The sequence below is a fragment of the Oncorhynchus kisutch genome, linkage group LG26, assembly GCF_002021735.2.
Source record: "Oncorhynchus kisutch isolate 150728-3 linkage group LG26, Okis_V2, whole genome shotgun sequence".
NCBI lineage: Eukaryota > Metazoa > Chordata > Actinopteri > Salmoniformes > Salmonidae > Oncorhynchus > Oncorhynchus kisutch.
Window position 1 is genome coordinate 36736984 of NC_034199.2, and position 18908 is coordinate 36755891.

The window sequence follows — 18908 nt, forward strand, 5'->3', positions numbered from 1 at the left end:
AAACGAGTTTCATATAAAAAATCCCCCTTGTGCCTTGGCTTCAGATAATGGGGATCCATAATAAATACAAATCAGGAAGTGTAAGGTTGAATGCAGAAGAAGTCGTAGGTATTAGAAGGGGATTTGTAATGTGAATGCAAGTGAGGGGAAGTCCGTTGCCATCTAGGCCTATTTGTGACTAATACAGACATAATCAACGTTATTTTGACACTGTCCACAGCAACCGTGGTGTGCTGCTTTTAAAGGGCATGGACTCGGCAAGATGACCAATTTATGAGTCCTGCCAAATCATTGTCTTCATCCAGCTGTATTATGCAGTGATTTCCTTTGACGTGCAGGGCATGTAAAGCTCTTCTACCTTCCCCTCTTTGTAAAGATTTAAATCAACATAGTTTTCGTACACAGTAAAGCCTGTTTAAATGAATTGATCAGTAGGCTACAATGCCCTTTACATCCACCATCTATTCTATGGGCTTGGACTGTTTCCTCTGTAGTCTCCAGTTTATTTGGACTGTTTCCTCTGTAGTCTCCAGTTTATTTGGACTGTTTCCTCTGTAGTCTCCAGTTTATTTGGACTGTTTCCTCTGTAGTCTCCAGTTTATTGGGACTGTTTCCTCTGTAGTCTCCAGTTTATTTGGACTGTTTCCTCTGTAGTCTCCAGTTTATTGGGACTGTGGCCATTGTAATTAAGTACAGTCAGTCTTACTTGCTTAACTAAGTTAACAGTTATTTATGGGCAATTTACAGAGGGGCAGATAAAATAGGCCTGTTCATATTGTAGTTTATCAGTGCTTAAGTTGTATACGTAGTCTATCTAATAACATGTATAATTCACAACCAAGGGTCATTAGTCAGGGTGCCATTGCTGACAGATTTACTATCGCCTATATAGTGCACTACTTTTAACCAGGGCTCTTATGGGTCCTGGTCAAAAGTAGTGCACTATATAGGTGATAGGGTACTATTTGGTACAAATTCTAAATCACCATATTGCTTTCATATAGCTGTATTATTAATGAAGAAAATAGAAAGGGAGCCATTGTTTTTAGTACAGCCCATCTGTTAGGATTTGTACCAATGACAGTGTAATGCTGCCCCCCTTTGGAGATCTAGAGGAACAATCGTAGAGATCCTTTTGAATTTGTGTCCTATATGTAGATCTATCGGCACAATCAAATCAAGCAGTTCAGCGAAATGGCAGGCAAGCTGGCTGGTTAAGTTCTCTCTCTATTAGTAATGTTGAAACATATTACCATTTGGATCGTCAAAGACCAAATTAAATCTATGGGTGTACATCTGAAACAACCATCCAAACATAAGGTTATAGAAGGAGAGATATATAGGATGCCACATCAAATAAAAAGGCGTTGTCAACAAGTGCCATTTTAGTGGTTTATTGAATGTAACAAAGAAAGACGCTTAGTGTTTGACATGATAGAAAGCAAAGACAACCCACGGTTTAGTCTGGGTACCAGTCCTCTTAGCTAACACTCCTTGTGGAATGTAATAGCTGAACAGACGGCAACCAGGTTATGCAAGTCCTGACTCAAGACACACTGATGTCATTCCTCTTCTCTCCGCTCCATCTAGTGAAAACCTCACGAGGTTCATCCTTTGTCCAAATATAGGGAGAGAAAGGGAGCTATGCTCCTCCCTAGCAGAGATCTGCCCCACAGTTTGAGAACGCACGTTAAAGGACAATTGAATTCAATGGCACTGTATTTTCCTTGCTTATTTTCAAAGTAGCAGAAAGTAAAGTACAATCTCAAACAACACCAATGACACAGTAAAAAAATGCAAAAAATGCAAAAAATGGCACCATTTTGAGGAGTGGAGAGGGACTGAATGGGTTATAGCAGTAGAGTAAGATCCCTCGTTTCCAGTGGAAGGAGGGTTTTAGTTTGAAAAGAGTAAAGACCAGAGGATAAGGGCTCTATTTAAACCATATCATGGAAGTTGAGCGTTACATCATGAATTAAATTTAAAGTCGATGTTCCCGCTTTAAGGCGTCTGCATGCTTCCCAGCCAAAACAGTTTGGAAGAGTTACTGCATATACACTGCTCAAAAAAATAAAGGGAACACTTAAACAACACAATGTAACTCCAAGTCAGTCACACTGCTGTGAAATCAAACTTAGGAAGCAACACATGCTGTTGTGCAAATGGAATAGACAACAGGTGGAAATTATAGGCAATTAGCAAGTCACCTCCAATAAAGGAGTGGTCCTGCAGGTGGTGCCCACAGACCACTTCTCAGTTCCTATGCTTCCTGGCTGATGTTTTGGTCACTTTTGAATGCTGGCGGTGCTTTCACTCTAGTGGTGGCATGAGACGGAGTCTACAACCCACACAAGTGGCTCAGGTAGTGCAGCTCATCCAGGATGGCACATCAATGTGAGCTGTGGCAAGAAGGTTTGCTGTGTCTGTCAGCGCAGTGTCCAGAGCATGGAGGCGCTACCAGGAGACAGGCCAGTACATCAGGAGATGTGGAGGAGGCTGTAGGAGGGCAACAACCCAGCAGCAGGACCGCTACCTCTGCCTTTGTGCAAGGAGGAGCAGGAGGAGCACTGCCAGAGCCCTGCATAATGACCTCCAGCAGGCCACAAATGTGCATGTGTCTGCTCAAACGGTCAGAAACAGACTCCATGCGGGTGGTATGAGGGTCTGACGTCCACAGGTGGGGGTTGTGCTTACAGCTCAACACCGTGCAGGACGTTTGGCATTTGCCAGAGAACACCAAGATTGGCAAATTCGCCACTTGCGCCCTGTGCTCTTCACAGATGAAAGCAGGTTCACACTGAGCACATGTGACAGGCGTGACAGAGCCTGGAGACGCCATGGAGAACGTTCTGCTGCCTGCAACATTCTCCAGCATGACCGGTTTGGCGGTGGGTTGGTCATGGTGTGGGGTGGCATTTCTTTGAGGGGCCGCACAGCCCTCCATGTGCTCGCCAGAGGTAGCCTGACTGCCATTAGGTACCGAGATGAGATCCTCAGACCCCTTGTGAGACCATATGCTGGTGCGGTTGGCCCTGGGTTCCTCCTAATGCAAGACAATGCTAGACCTCATGTGGCTGGAGTGTGTCAGCAGTTCCTGCAAGAGGAAGGCATTGATGCTTTGGACTGGCCCGCCCGTTCCCCAGACCTGAATCCAATTGAGCACATCTGGGACATCATGTCTCGCTCCATCCACCAACGCCACGTTGCTTTAGTCCAGGTCTGGGAGGAGATCCCTCAGGAGACCATCCGCCACCTCATCAGGAGCATGCCCAGGCGTTGTAGGGACGTCATACAGGCACGTGGAGGTCACACACACTACTGAGCCTAATTTTTACTTGTTTTAAGGACATTACATCAAAGTTGGATGAGCCTGTAGTGTGTCTTTCCACTTTAATTTTGAGTGTGACTCCAAATCCAGACCTCCATGGGTTGATACATTTGATTTCCATTGATCATTTTTGTGTGATTTTGTTGTCAGCACATTCAACTATGTAAAGAAAAAAGTATTTAATAAGAATATTTCATTCATTCAGATCTAGGATGTTATTTTAGTGTTCCCTTTATTTTTTTGAGCATTGTATTATGGCGTCTTTTGTGATGTTTTTGTTCGTTTTGGACTTTGAGTTTTTAGAGGGGCTGTTCAGGCATGCTCTTAACCACTAGGCTATCTGTCACCCATAATGAATAGAGCGCCAAGACATTCTTCCTATCCACACGTACCTCGGGGTACAAAGTGACAATCCAAACAGACAGACTGCTTCTCAAGAACTGATTGGTACCCAAATCACCAATATTGTCACTGTAAGTAGTTGTTTGATGACGGGAAAGACAAAATTAGAATGATGACATCAGATGTAGGATAAGACAAAGATCCCACAGTATGCTGTTACACTGATGGGGCTGCTCTACCAGAAACAGATGAAGATACCACAGTATGCTGTTACACTGATGGGGCTGCTCTACCAGAAACAGATGAAGATCCCACAGTATGCTGTTACACTGATGGGGCTGCTCTACCAGAAACAGATGAAGATCCCACAGTATGCTGTTACACTGATGGGGCTGCTCTACCATAAACAGATGAAGATACCACAGTATGATGTTACACTGATGGGGCTGCTCTACCAGAAACATGAAGATCCCACAGTATGCTGTTACACTGATGGGGCTGCTCTACCAGAAACAGATGAAGATCCCACAGTATGCTGTTATACTGATGGGGCTGCTCTACCAGAAACATGAAGATACCACAGTATGCTGTTACACTGATGGGGCTGCTCTACCAGAAACAGATGAAGATACCACAGTATGCTGTTACACTGATGGGGCTGCTCTACCAGAAACATGAAGATACCACAGTATGCTGTTACACTGATGGGGCTGCTCTACCAGAAACAGATGAAGATCCCACAGTATGCTGTTACACTGATGGGGCTGCTCTACCAGAAACAGATGAAGATCCCACAGTATGCTGTTATACTGATGGGGCTGCTCTACCAGAAACATGAAGATACCACAGTATGCTGTTACACTGATGGGGCTGCTCTACCAGAAACAGATGAAGATACCACAGTATGCTGTTACACTGATGGGGCTGCTCTACCAGAAACAGATGAAGATCCCACAGTATGCTGTTACACTGATGGGGCTGCTCTACCAGAAACAGATGAAGATACCACAGTATGCTGTTACACTGATGGGGCTGCTCTACCAGAAACAGATGAAGATACCACAGTATGCTGTTACACTGATGGGGCTGCTCTACCAGAAACAGATGAAGATCCCACAGTATGCTGTAACACTGATGGGGCTGCTCTACCAGAAACAGCCTGCTCTTCCCAGGTTTTCTAGAAATCTCTGTTGGAAGTTTACTGGATTTCCTGCTTATTCCCTCCTGATTCCGGGAATCTTCCAACCAGTATTTTAGAAAAACCCGGGAATTTTTGCAGAGTTACTGTAATTGTGCAACCCCAATGGGGATAACAATATCGAGCAGGTCCAAGGTAAAAATGAAACATCTCCACATGGACTCCCACAAGCTGTTCCTCATATTGTTTAACATAAGGATGATGTCATCATCAGTGTAGACAAGTATAAAGGCCTCATTGGAGAAAATTGGACATTCATTGGGTCATAACATTTGATTGAGCCAGGGTTGGTGGGATGGCTTCATAGAGAGCCAAATCAGTCTCTATCTATGACATGGACTGACTGCAGGGGGTTATTCATCTAAAAGACAATGTCAGGGGATGCCTTGCCACAAGTGCAGGCAACTGCTTGATATTCAAACCAAATGTGTGGAAAAAGCAGGTGAACTAGAAAGAATGAAGAATACAGTGATGGGACAGAAAAGGAATCGTCCACCCCTTGCATGATTGTAATAGGTCTCGGTCAGCTATGTACATCCGAATACATGTTTATTTATAGATACTTCTCTCTAATATATTAATGTACAAAATATAGAATCTAAAATATCTGATAGGGTTTGGTGTTTGAGTCAAAATACAAAATGTCAAATACAAAACTTTTCGTTGACATCCTCGGTTGAAAGTGTCGTCAGTTAAAGCATGTGTGTCTATGTGCATGTATGTGTGTCTATGTGCATGTATGTGTGTCTATGTGCATGTATGTGTGTCTATGTGCATGTATGTGTGTCTATGTGCATGTATGTGTGTCTATGTGCATGTATGTGTGGCTAGCGTATGTCTGTGTTTTTGCCCCTGTGTTTACATGATGTGTGTTCTGTAGTGTAGAGCTCTGTAAACTCACACTGAACAGAGCAGTCTCACTGGTCGTTCAAGTAGCCAGCCAGGTTAACACGGCCCACCAAGGCTCCCTACTAGAGATGAAACACACTGCTCCTTCCTATCTGACCAACTCCAGTAAAGGGTTTGATAGTGCTTCTGTGGTGGCTGGCAATGTTAGTACGTAGTGTACCCATGGTTTGGAGATTTGTAATATCTGTACCACTCAAGTATACAAAGACAGCATACATGGACTGTATGAACAAAAAACACTTTTTTCCAGATGCACTGTATGTATATATAAAGTACCAATTAAAAGTTTGAACACAACTACTCATTCAAGGGTTTTTCTTTATTTTTACTATTTTCTACATTGTAGAATAATAGTGAAGACATCAAAACTATGAAATAACACATGGAATCATGTAGTAACCAGAAAAGTGTTCAAATCATAACATATTTTATATTTAAGATTCTTCAAAGTAGCCACCCTTTTGCCTTGACAGCTTTGCATTCTCTCAACCAGCTTCATGAAACGACAGTCAATCATTACTTTAAGACATGGTCAGTCAATATGGAAAATCTGAAGAACTTTGAACATTTCTTCAAGTGCAGTCGCAAAAACCATTAAGCGCTATGATGAAACTGGCTCTCATGAGCACCGCCACAGGAAAGGAAGACCCAGAGTTACCTCTAATGAACTTATCCTCCGCAGCACAGTTACCAGCCTCAGAAATCGACAATTAACTGCACCTCACAGAGTTCAAGTAACAGATACATCTCAACATCAACTGTTCAGAGGAGTCAGGCCTTAGTCTAATTGCTGCAAAGATACCACTACTAAAGGACACCAATAATAAGAGACTTGCTTGGGCCAAGAAACATAAGCAATGGGCATTAGACTGGTGGAAATAAGTAAGTAAGGGCATTTTAACCAAGAAGGAGAGTGATAGAGTGCTGGTTCAGATGACCTGACCTCCACAATCACCCGACCTCAAACCAATTGAGATGGTTTGGGATGAGTTGGACTGCAGAGTGAAGGAAAAGCAGGCAACAAGTGCTCAGCATATGTGGGAACCCCTTCAAGGCTGTTGGAAAATGATTCCTTGTGAAGGTGGTTGAGAGAATGCCAAGAGTGTGCAAAGTTGTCATCAAGTCAAAGGGTGGCTACTTTGAAGACTCTAAAATCTATTTTGATTTGTTTAACAATTTTTTTGGTTACTACATGATTCCCTTTGTGTTATTTCATAGTTTTGATGTCTTCACTATTATTGTACAATGCAGAAAATAGTAAAAATGAAGCAAATCTTGAATGAGTAGGTGTGTCCAAACTTTTGACTGGTACTGTATATTACAGTACATTCAGAAAGTATTCTGACCCCTTGACATTTCCACATTCTGTTACATACAGCCTTATTCTAAAATTGGATTCAATAGTTTTTCCCCCTCATCAATCTACACACAATAAGCCATAAGGACAAAGCAAAAAGCAGGTTTAGAATTTTTTTGTTGGAAAATGGGAATATCACATTTACATAAGTATTCCGACCCTTTTACGCAGTACTTTGTTGAAGCACCTTTGACAGTGATTACAGCCTCGAGTTTTCTTGGGTATGACGCTGCAAACTTGGCACACCTATATTTGGGGAGTTCTCCCATTTTTTCTCTCAGCAGATCATCTCAAGCTCTGTCAGGTTGGATGGGGAACGTGGCTGCACAGCTATTTTCAGGTCTCCAGAGATGTTTGATCAGGTTCAAGTCCGTGCTCTGGCTGGGCCACTCATGGACATTCAGAGACTTGTCCCAAAGCCACTCCTTGGCTGTGTGCTTAATGTTGTTGTCCTGTTGAAAGGTAAACCTTCGCCCCAGTCTGAGGTCCTGAGAACTCTGGACCAGGTTTTCATCAAGGATCTCTCTGTACTTTGCTCCGGTCATCTTTCCCTCGATCCTGAATAGTCTCCCAGTCGCTGCCACTGAAAAACATCGCCACAGCATGATGCTGCCACCACCATGCTTCACCGTAGGGATGGTATTGGCCAGGTGATGAGCGGTGCCTGGTTTCCTCCAGACATGACGCTTGGCATTCAGGCCAAATAATATTTTTTCTCATGGTCTGAGAGTCCATTAGGTGGCTTTTGACAGCCCGCTTGGAGATACCCCGTTTGGCTCAGTTTGGCTGGGCGGCCAGCTCTAGGAAGAGTCTTGGTTGTTCCAAACTTCATCCATTTAAGAATGATGAAGGCCACTGTGTTCTTGAGGACCTTCAAGGCTGCAGCAATGTTTGGGTACCCTTCCCCAGATCTGTGCCTCACGTCCAATCAATTGGATTTACCACAGGTGGACTCCAAGTTGAAAAACATCTCAAGGATGATCAATGGAAACAGGATTTACCTTATCTCAAGGGTCTGAATACTTACGTAAATAAGGTTTGTCAGTTTTTTATTTTGAATAGATTTGCAAACATTTCTAAAAACCTGGTTTCGCTTTGTCGTTATGGGGTATTGTGTGTAGACTGATGAGGACATTTTTTATTTAATCTATTTTAGAAAAAGTCTAACACAATAAAATGTGGAAAAGGTGAAGGGGCCTGAATACTTTCCGAATGTTTTACGTGTTTATATGGGTTTCAGTGTCTTCATGCAGGTTTTGTTTAGAGCGACTTGGATCTTTCAGCAGAATGTCTATGAAGACACACATATTGGATCGATTTCCTCAGAAAACCTTAGAGATCTACAGTACTGCGAGATGATGGGCTTTTAGCCGTTCCTTAACTCACACTATGACCTATAGAAATAAGACCTTGAGAGAATGCTGCTGTCACAATGTGTCTCTGTCTGCTGTAGTCTGATGGGATTTCTTTGGTCTCTTCAGCGAACCCAGGCCCCCTAAGCTCCTCCCTGTCTCTTTCCCTCAAGCCGAGAGGAGGCTGGGTGGGGTCTCCTTCACTGTGGTCCAATCGGAGTCTGACCTCTGCAGGTAGGGAGGAGATAAACCTAGGACAAGGGGTGTTGGTGGGGGGCAGTCAGTTCCCCAAGCTAACACAGGTCCATGAGCCTGCTTGTCAAAGAGGGGGGGGGGGGGGGGGGGTCAGCCCCCTTTAGTCCAATCACCCCTCTCCTCTCACCCTTTTCCTGCACCAGTGTCAGCCTGTTACTGGGGCTGCTTCTGAATAGGCTGTGTCTGAAATGGCACCCAATTTCCTATATAGTGCACTACTTTTAAACAGAGCCCTATGTCCCTGGTCAAAAGTAGTGTACTATATAGGGAATAGGTTTCCATTTGGGACACAGCCTGGGTGTTAACTGCTGGGAGGTCCTCCAGTGAGGAAGTAGGTCTGCATTTCTCCTTTACCCTTCACCTTGACGAGGCCTCGGCACTCTAGTGTGTAGTTATAGGAGTTCAGCACGTTGTACAGGTCAGAGGTCACCTGGTGGGAGAAAGGCCAGAGGAAGGAGAGAGAGAGGAAAAGAAAGGTAGTCATGAAGTCACACAGAGGACAGCAGTGTTCACATATCTTGATCATAAGCACACTACCTGCCATTTCACACGGCCAAATTATAATATTCTAAAAGATCGACACAAGGTAAAAAAAAGAGTGCACACTGCAAGCTATGCTTCCATGTGCTTTATTGACGATGTTTCGACCCTTAGGTCTTCATCATAGTTATAATAAAGTCACAATAGAAATTCTTGGTGTGTTATCAGTTTCTTCTGTGCTGTGTCTGAGTTACCTGGATCCGCTCAGGTACACCGGTGCTGTCCATGCGGCTGGCCACGTTCACAGTATTCCCCCAGATGTCATACTGGGGCTTCCTGGCCCCGATCACCCCAGCCACCACCGGACCCATGTTCAGACCTGCACCGGTGGACAGGAACATGGTTCAGCATGTTTTTAACAATATATACAGTATGTTCAATATACATTTTTTTATCGCTCAGCAGACTTTTCCCTGGTGAGGTCACATTAATTCCATTACTCATTATAGACTTTGTGAGGCACTACTGCTTAAGGATATCGTTCTTCTCATGAATTCACATCAAAATGAACAAGGCAACAAAATGATCTTTCCCAGGGGCAGCTTTACCGATCTTCATCTTGAAGTTATTGAAGGAGTGTTCGTTAATGTACTTCATCTGATCCATGAGTCTCATGGCGTAGTCTGCGAGGGCTCTGATGTGTGAGCGGCCTTCCTTGTCGTAGGTAGAGTCGTTGAGGCCAGAGGCTGCCATGTAGGTACTGCCGATGGTCTTTATCTTCTCCAGCTGGCGGAACTGGTCCTCACTGATGATCTGGGGGGAGAGGAGGACAATAGGGAAGTGAAAGACATTTACTAGTTAGTTAACTTGGGTTAATAGCATTGATATTGTTAGCTCTATTTCAACATAACAGGGTCCAATAATAGTCACTAGTGCCAATACTGTAGTAATATTAGGAGTAATGGGACAGAACATATGGTCAGTGTAAACACACACACACACACACAGAGAGAGAGAGAAAGGCCCCTCTCACCTTGTTAAATTCTGTGGTAATCTCAATGAGCAGGTGGACACTCCACTCCCTCTCTTCATCTCTCTCCCCTTCCCCCCATCCTCATACCTCTCTCCCTCCGCCCATCCACATATCCATCTCCTCCCTTCCACATATCTCTCACCATCCTCATACCTCTATCCTCCCATTATCACATCTTCCTCATACCTCTATCCTCCCATTATCATATCTTCCTCATACCTCTATCCTCCTCCCCATCCTCATACCTCTCTCTTCTCCTCCCCATCCTCATACCTCTCTCCTCCTTCCCCATCCCTCTCCTCCTCCCCATCCTCACAACTTTAACTCTACTCCCCATTCTCATACCTCTCTCTACTCCCCATCCTCATTCCTCCCCCATCCTCACACCTCTCTCCTCCTCCCCATCCCCATCTCTCTCCTCCTTCCCCATCCTCACACCTCTCTCCTCCTCCCCATTCTCATACCTCTCTCCTCCCCCATCCTCAAACCTCTCTCCTCCTCCCCCCATTCTCACACCTCTCCTCCTCCCCATTCTCATACCTCTCTCCTCCTCCTCCCCATTCTCATACCTCTCTCCTCCTCCTCCCCATTCTCATACCTCTCTCCTCCTCCCCCCATCCTCATACCTCTCTCCTCCTCCCCCCATCCTCATACCTCTCTCCTCCTCCCCGCATTCTCATACCTCTCTCCTCCTCCCCGCATTCTCATACCTCTCCCCTCCTCCCCCATCCTCATACCTCTCTCTCCCCACTCTCTTCTCACCTCGTCAAAATCTGCAATGATCTCGTTGAGCAGCCTGAGACACTCCACTCCTTCGTTGTTGGCCTCCAGCTCTATGTAGAACTCAGAGAAGTTGGAGATGGAGGCGAACATGACGGCCACACACTCACAGGACTGGTAGTAGAGCTCGTCGTTCCGACGCTCTCGCGCCAGGAAGTGAGCAGCCACGTCTTTGGGGAGGATGTTGTGGAGGAGGCGACGGTTGTAAGCCTGTAGCTCCTCCATCTCCTCTTTCTCCTCTGTGGCCTGGAGGGAGGGAGGGTCAAGGAGGTATCAATGACCTTGGATGGCACACAAACACACACACCTACCTGTAGTTTCCAGAGGAAGTCGAGTCTGGCTGTGGACTCCACCTGCTGGGCGTGTAGATACAAAGCCAGGACGAAGACAGTGATGACCACGGGAGTCATGATCTTCAGAGGGACCTTAGAGTCCATCACACAGCTGGACAGAGAGGACAGATACCAAAGATCAACTACAGGCCTGAGGCCACCGCACCCTTTAATCTATGTTCTTCAATAACGCTAGATACTACATACTATTACTAAACAATATACAAAGTCACAACACTGTTTATCAATGTTATCTAACTACCTGAGGAATATGAAGTGCCAGGAAGATCTACATGATGCATTGAAGCTACAGTATATTGGATACAATTGATCTCAATCAATTTGTGCATTTCAATTTGTTTCCAGTGGTTTAATAGTGTTAAGCTACATAAATCTCACCTTGTTCCATTTATGTGCTCACTGTGAAGAGAAAACAAAGAAAGAACATTTTAGGGAGAGAGGCAACTGAACCCACTCCATCTGAAGACGGACAACCATAGACAGGACCTGACCTAACCAACAGTCATCCATTACATTAAGTCAACTCAGGACAGGTTTTAATTTACATCTGCTTGTCGTGAATAAATAGCATGGGTTAGAGCAAAGCATCAGTCCACCCATCAATACCTTTCACCTCAATCTAACATTTACCGACTGGGCAATTTACACAGGCCAAAGTTGTTCTCGTCCATCATATCTAAAGCTAGGTGTACATCAGTAAACAAACATATGAGACAGCCGACGCGTTACTGCTTCGCTCTGAAGAACATTAGCATAAAATACTATTGACTCATCGGTTATCTATCTTCCTTTCATGACTTTGTTTGGTACCTTGCTGTACCTGCATGCTAATGGGTATTCTAAACTACTCACATAGCGTTGGCCATGACCAGCAGGTCTACGTTGTCGAACAGGCTGACCTCTGGCACCTCCATGATGAGGATGTAGAAGATCTCGATGAAGAGCATGAGTAGGAGTTTACCTATACTGCTGACCTGTAGGAAAACCGAGCTGGCCAGCAGGGTCAACAACACACAGGAAGAGAAGTACTACAGCGGGAGAGAGAGAGAGAGGGAGGGGGAACAGGGAGGAAGAGAGACAGAGAGAGAGAGGGAACAGGGAGGAAGAGAGAGAGAGAGAGGGAGGGGGAACAGGGAGGAAGAGAGACAGAGAGAGGGAGGGGGAACAGGGAGGAAGAGAGACAGAGAGAGAGAGAGGGAACAGGGAGGAAGAGAGAGAGAGAGGGAGGGGGAACAGGGAGGAAGAGAGAGAGGGAGGGGGAACAGGGAGGAAGAGAGAGAGAGAGGGATGGGGAACAGGGAGGAAGAGAGACAGAGAGAGAGAGGGGGGGGAACAGGGAGGAAGAGAGAGAGAGAGAGGGAGGGGGAACAGGGAGGAATAGAGAGAGAGGGGGATGGGGAACAGGGAGGAAGAGAGAGAGAGAGGGATGGGGAACAGGGAGGAAGAGAGAGAGAGAGGGATGGGGAACAGGGAGGAAGAGAGACAGAGAGAGAGGGAGGGGGAACAGAGAGGGAGGGAGGGTGAATGGGGGACAGGGAGGGAGAGAGAGAGGGAGGGAGGGTGGGTGGAGGGGGGACAGGGATGTAGAGATGAGGGGCGAGGGAGACATAGAGAGAGAAATGTCAAACATTTGCAAATGTTTTAGCATAACCATTGTGAAAAGTATTGGCCACTTCTGGCATATAATCAGTACAGTGAGAATGACTGCTCAAGCCTAGCTTCTTCTATTTATATTGTCGTTTATAGTTTTACAAATGTTTTTTTTTACACACACACACCTCAGGGAAGTTGCAGTTGGGTGAGGGGCTGCCACAGAAGCCGTCCAGTGATTCGAGGGTGTAGTTGAGGCTGCGTGCATGGCAGGCGTTCACACTGCTGCGACTGATGTTCAGTTCCCAGCTCAGACACTCCCTCAGGTCTCCAGTACTGCAGGTGAACTAGGGGGCAGAGGACAGAGGTCAAAGAGGGTTCACATGATTATGAATGAAAACTGGGTAGTGTTTAGTAGGCACAAAATGTCTGAACTTCTGTCCAATAATAAATACATTTTGTTTTCCGTTGCAAAACGTTCTGCTACGAAGTGCCCTAATGAACACAACCCTGGAGACTTTACATAGGATGACCACAGATGTCAGACACTCATTAATGTAAGCTTTGAGGGTTTACCCCTTCAAATGATCTGTGCAACCATTTGGAGTGGAGGCTCAGGGACTTACGATGTTGATGAAGGCAGAGAGAAAGACCAAGAGGATGGTGAAGACTCCCACCAGGGTGCTGTTGAGTCTGGACTGGACTATCATCTTGGACAGAGTCTGTAGAGACGCTGGGAAAAACTGTCCCGGGGGGGGGGGGGGGTATGGTTAGTAGGTCAGTCTCAAGTATTTTGGGTTACTAGAGAGCGTTATGTTTGTATCCTACAGCCAACAATCCCAGGTATGACTGTGGGTGCAATTTGACACATGCTGGTAGAAGTGATGCCTACCCCTTTCCCACAAAACCAGAATCCTTGCAATGCCAGGATCAAGCATGCAGCATTTTCAACATGTAAACAATGTGATCTGATTTGTTTCATAACGGTAGTCTAGACTGATAGTTCCACCAGTTAGGTTCCTTTTGAATAGTGTGAATACACTATCATGAAGAGCACATGTTTAACTTAATATTAAACATGTGTTCCAATCTCAGGAAGTTAAATCAAAATGGCGACAGTAGTGCCAAATAAAGTAACAGGGTTGATGTAAAAGAAAATGGCCAAAAAGAGTAGAACCAGCTCACCTGCTTTTACACTAGGATTTGACTTTTAGATGTTCAATGTTTCTTTTGAAAAAGCTATTTAAAAATGAATAGTTATACATATTAAAGTGAGAGGTCCGTTCACGTAACAGGTTTGGCCTTTATTAAATGAAGGACAGTTTTTTTCTCTCTCTTAAAATGAATCACTAATCACATGAAAAATAATCATCTTCAGAAATGACTGTCAAAGCAACCAAATAACTAGGGCTTTACAATGATGGTGAAACTTGGAGAAATGTTGGGGGGTTTAATGGGTTAAAATCATAGAAATCACAGAGGATGCACAGAGGGTCAAAATGCTGAATTTGGGCACTTTAGTAAGTTTTTTCAATATTAAAATTAAAGATTTTTTCATGTAGTCTATATAACAGGCTTTTAAAATGCAATATTGGTGCACAATTTCTCCTTAAAATATCAAAGGGATGCAAAACGCACTGATTTGGTGGATGGTATTTGACCTGGGGAGTTATAAAGAATCCTCTTTGGAATTCTAAACCTCTCCGTTTTCCAAAGCTTATAGTGCTACAATGACAATATTCATCACAAACCCCTCAACTACAGAAGATCAAGTGCCTGTTCTTCTTCTTCTTGATTCCAATATGATTTCGGGCCTATTTCATTCCCCCCAAGCCGGCCATTTCCCAATGAGGAGACAGCAGGAAATGAAATACCCAGAGGGCCCTCCAGGAACAACAACAACAGCTATAACATCAGATCGCTGCCGTCGATCACAAATGTCCACAACTGACAAAACAGCAACACCCCTAAAGTGAGTTTACATCCACGTCAATCTTTTGCCCAATTAGATGCCAGTTCCTCTCTAGATGCCTCACTGAGCAGTCTGACTCTACAGGGGACTGCTGCTCTCAGGGCCGGGAAGATCAATACCATCCACCTCGCAGGTTTACCTGCTGTGTGTTCTTCCCTGTCATGCTGTGAAACCAGACATGTTATAGGGGCACCAGGTAGCATAGAGGTTAAGAGTATGGAGCCAGTAAGCGAAAGGTCGCTGGTTTGAATCCCTGAGCCAACTAGGTGAAAAATATGTTGACGTGCCGCTGAGTGAGGCACTTGTCGGCGCCTGTCAGTCACTCTGGATAACAGCACTGACTATATTATAAATGTATACTGCATGATACAACATTCCCAGACAGCCACAGAGACGCGTCAGGCTAAGTGGCTATGTGGGTATTGGATGGATGGATGGATGGATGGGCAGTGATGTTGCACATTGTGGTATGGACATTGACGTCGTAGTATGCAGAGGCTTCGGGAACACAAACACATTCCTTGAAAAACATAAGTACTCAAATCAAATCAAATGTTATTGGTCACTTACACATGGTTAGCAGATGTTATTGTGAGTGTAGCGAAATGCTTGTGCTTCTAGTTCCGACAGTGCAGCAGTATCTAACAGGCATATCTAACAATTCCACAACAAAACCTAATACACACAATCTAGTAAAGGAATGGGATAAGAATATATAAGTATAAAATATACGGATGAGCAGTGACAGAGCGGCAAAGATGCAATAGATATTAAATAATAGATAGTGAAGGATACAATATACGTTATATACAGTTGAAGTTTAAATACACCTTAGCCAAATACATTTAAACTCAGTTTTTCACAATTCCTGACATTTACTCCTAGTAAACATTCCCTGTCTTAGGTCCATTGGGATCACCACTTTATTTTAAGAATGTGAAATTATTTATTTCAGCTTTTATTTCTTTCATCACATTCCCAGTGGGTCAGAAGTTTACATACACTCAATTAGTATTTGGTAGCATTGGCTTTAACTTGTTTAACTTGGGTCAAATGTTTTGGGTAGCCTTCCACAAGCTTCCCACACTAATTTGGGTGAAATTTGGCCCATTCCTCCTGACAGAGCTGGTGTAACTGAGTCAGGTTTGTAGGCCTCCTTGTTCGCACACGTTTTTTCAGTTCTGCCCACAAATGGTCTATAGGATTGAGGTCAGGGCTTTGTGATGGCCACTCCAATACCTTGACATTGTTGTCCGCAACTTTGGAAATATGTTTGGGGTCATTGTCCATTTGGAAGACCTATTTGCAAGCTTTATCTTCCTGACTAATGTCTTGAGATGTTGCTTCAATATATCCACATAATTTTCCTCCTTCGTGATGCCATCTATTATGTGAAGTGCACCAGTCCCTCCTGCAGCAAAGCACCCCCACAACATGATGCTGCCACCCCTGTGCTTCATGTTTGGGATGGTGTTCTTCAGCTTGCAAGCCTCCCATTTTTCCTCCAAACATAACGATGGTCATTGTGGAAAAATAGTTATATTTTTGTTTCATCAGACCAGAGGACATTTCTCAAAAAAGTACAATCTTTGTCCCCATGTGCAGCTGCAAACCGTAGTCTGTATTTTTTTATGCCGGTTTTGAAGCAGTGGCTTCTTCCTTGCTGAGCGGCCTTTCAGATTATGTCGATATAGGAATCATTTTACTGTGGATATAGATACTTTTGTACCTGTTTCCTCCAGCATCTTCACAAGGTCCTTTGCTGTTGTTCTGGGATTGATTTGCACTTTTTGCACCAAAGTACGTTCATTTCTAGGAGACAGAACGGGTCTGAGCGTGCCTGAGCGGTATGACGGCTGCGTGGTCCCATGGTGTTTATACTTGCATACTATTGTTTGTACAGATGAACGTGGTACCTTCAGGTGTTTGGAAAGGATGAACCAGACTTGGAGGTCTACAATTTGTTTTCTTATGTCTTGGCTGATTTCTTTTAATTTTCCCATGATGTCAAGCAAAGAGGCACTGAGTTTGAAGGTAGGCCTTCAAATACATCCACAGGTACACCTCCAATTGACTCAAATGATGTCAATTAGCCTAACAGAAGCTTCGAAGGCCATTACATAATTTTCTGGAATTTTCCAAGCTGTTTAAAGGCACAGTCAACTTAGTGTATGTAAACTTCTGACCCACTGGAATTGTGATACAGTGAATTATAAGTGAAATAATCTGTCTGTAAACAATTGTTGGAAAAATTACTTGTGTGATGCACAAAGTAGATGTCCTAACTGACATGCCAAAACTATAGTTTCTTAACAAGAAATTTGTGTCGTGGTTGAAAAATGAGTTTTAATGACTCCAACCTAAGTGTATGGAAACTGCCGACTTCAACTGTACATATGAAATTAGTAATGTGAGATATGTGAACATTCTTAAAGTGGCATTATTAAAGTGACTAGTGTTCAATTTATTAAAGTGGCCAATACTATCAAGTCTGTAGGTAGGCAGCCGCCTCTCTGTGCTAGTGGTGGCTGTTTAACAATCTTTTGGCCATGAGATAAAAGCTATTTTTCAATCTATCTGTCCCAGCTTTGATACACCTGTACTGACCTCGCCTTCTGGATGGAAGCGGGGTTAACAGGCAGTAGCTCGGGTGGTTGTTGTCCTTGATGATCTTTTTGGCCTTCCTTTGACATCGGGTGGTGTAGGTGTCCTGGAGGGCAGGTAGTTTGCCCCTGGTGATGCATTGTGCAGACGGCACCACCCTCTGGAGAGCCCTGCGGTTGTGGGTGGTGCAGTTGCCTTACCAGGCAGTGATTCAGCCCGACGGGATGCTCTCAATTGTGCCCCTGTAAAGGTTAGTGAGGGTTTTCGGTGACAAGGCACACTTTTTCAGCCTCCTGAGGTTGAAAAGGCGCTGTTGCGCCTTCACCACGCTGTCTGTGTGCGTGGACCATTTCAGTTTGTCTGTGATATGTACACAGAGGAACTTAAAAATGTCCACCTTCTCCACTGCTGTCCCGTCGATGTGGATAGAGAGATGCTCCCTCTGCTGTTTCCTGAATTCCACAATCATCTCATTTGCTTTGCTGACATTGAGTGAGAGGTTATTTTCCTGACACCACACTCCGAGGGCCTTCACCCCCTCCCTGTAGGCCGTCTCGTCATTGTTGGTAATCAAGCCTACCACTGTAGTGTCGTCTACAAACTTGATGACTTGAGTTGGAGGTGTGCATGGCCACACAGTCGTGGGTGAACAGGGAGTACAGGAGGGGCTTGTGGGGCCCCAGTGTTGAGGATCAGCGGAGTGGAGATGTTGTTTGCTACCTTCACCACCTGGGGGTGCCCCGTCAGGACGTCCAGGACCCAGTTGCACATGGCAGGGTCGAGACCCAGGGTCTCAAGCTTAATGATGGGTTTGGAAGGTACTATGGTGTTGAATGCTGAGCTATAGTCAATGAACAGCATTCTTACATAGGTATTCCTCTTGTCCAGATGGGTTAGGGCAGTGTGCAGTGTGATGGCGAATGCATCGTCTGTGGAACAATTGGGACGGTAAGCAAATTGGAGTGGGTCTAGGGTGTCAGGTAGGGTGGAGGTGATATTGTCCTTGACTAGTCTCTCAAAGCACTTCATGATGAGAGAAGTGAGTGCTACGGGACAATAGTCATTTCGTTCAGTTACCTTAGCTTTCTTGGGAACAGGAACAATGGTGGCCATCTTGAAGCATGTGGGGACAGCAGACTGTGATAGGGATTGATTGAATATGTCCGTAAACACACCAGCCAGCTGGTCTGCGCATGCTCTGAGGACGTGGCTAGGGAAGTTGTCTGGGCGGGCAGCCTTGCGAGGATTAACACGTTTAAATATTTTACTCACGTCGGCCATGGAGAAGGAGAGCCCACAGGCTTTGGTAGCGGGCCGTGTTGGTGGCACTGTATTGTCCTCAAAGCGCGCAAAGA

The 18908-nt window shown here is 44.8% G+C and overlaps 1 protein-coding gene across 1 annotated transcript in view; it reads right to left on the minus strand.

The window, feature by feature from the left end:
• Positions 1-8820: 8820 nt before the first annotated feature.
• The window catches only part of LOC109870742 (adenylate cyclase type 5-like), a 129734-nt gene continuing 119646 nt past the window's right edge, over positions 8821-18908 (minus strand). Inside the window, exons 13-21 of the mRNA XM_031805588.1 lie at positions 13604-13720; positions 13166-13324; positions 12240-12415; positions 11766-11786; positions 11346-11478; positions 11017-11280; positions 9830-10034; positions 9476-9600; positions 8821-9171 (exon numbers count right to left, since the gene is read on the minus strand). Coding sequence (XP_031661448.1) covers positions 9043-9171; positions 9476-9600; positions 9830-10034; positions 11017-11280; positions 11346-11478; positions 11766-11786; positions 12240-12415; positions 13166-13324; positions 13604-13720 — 1329 coding nt within the window. The 3' untranslated portion in view covers positions 8821-9042. The remainder of the gene's footprint in view (positions 9172-9475; positions 9601-9829; positions 10035-11016; positions 11281-11345; positions 11479-11765; positions 11787-12239; positions 12416-13165; positions 13325-13603; positions 13721-18908) is intronic.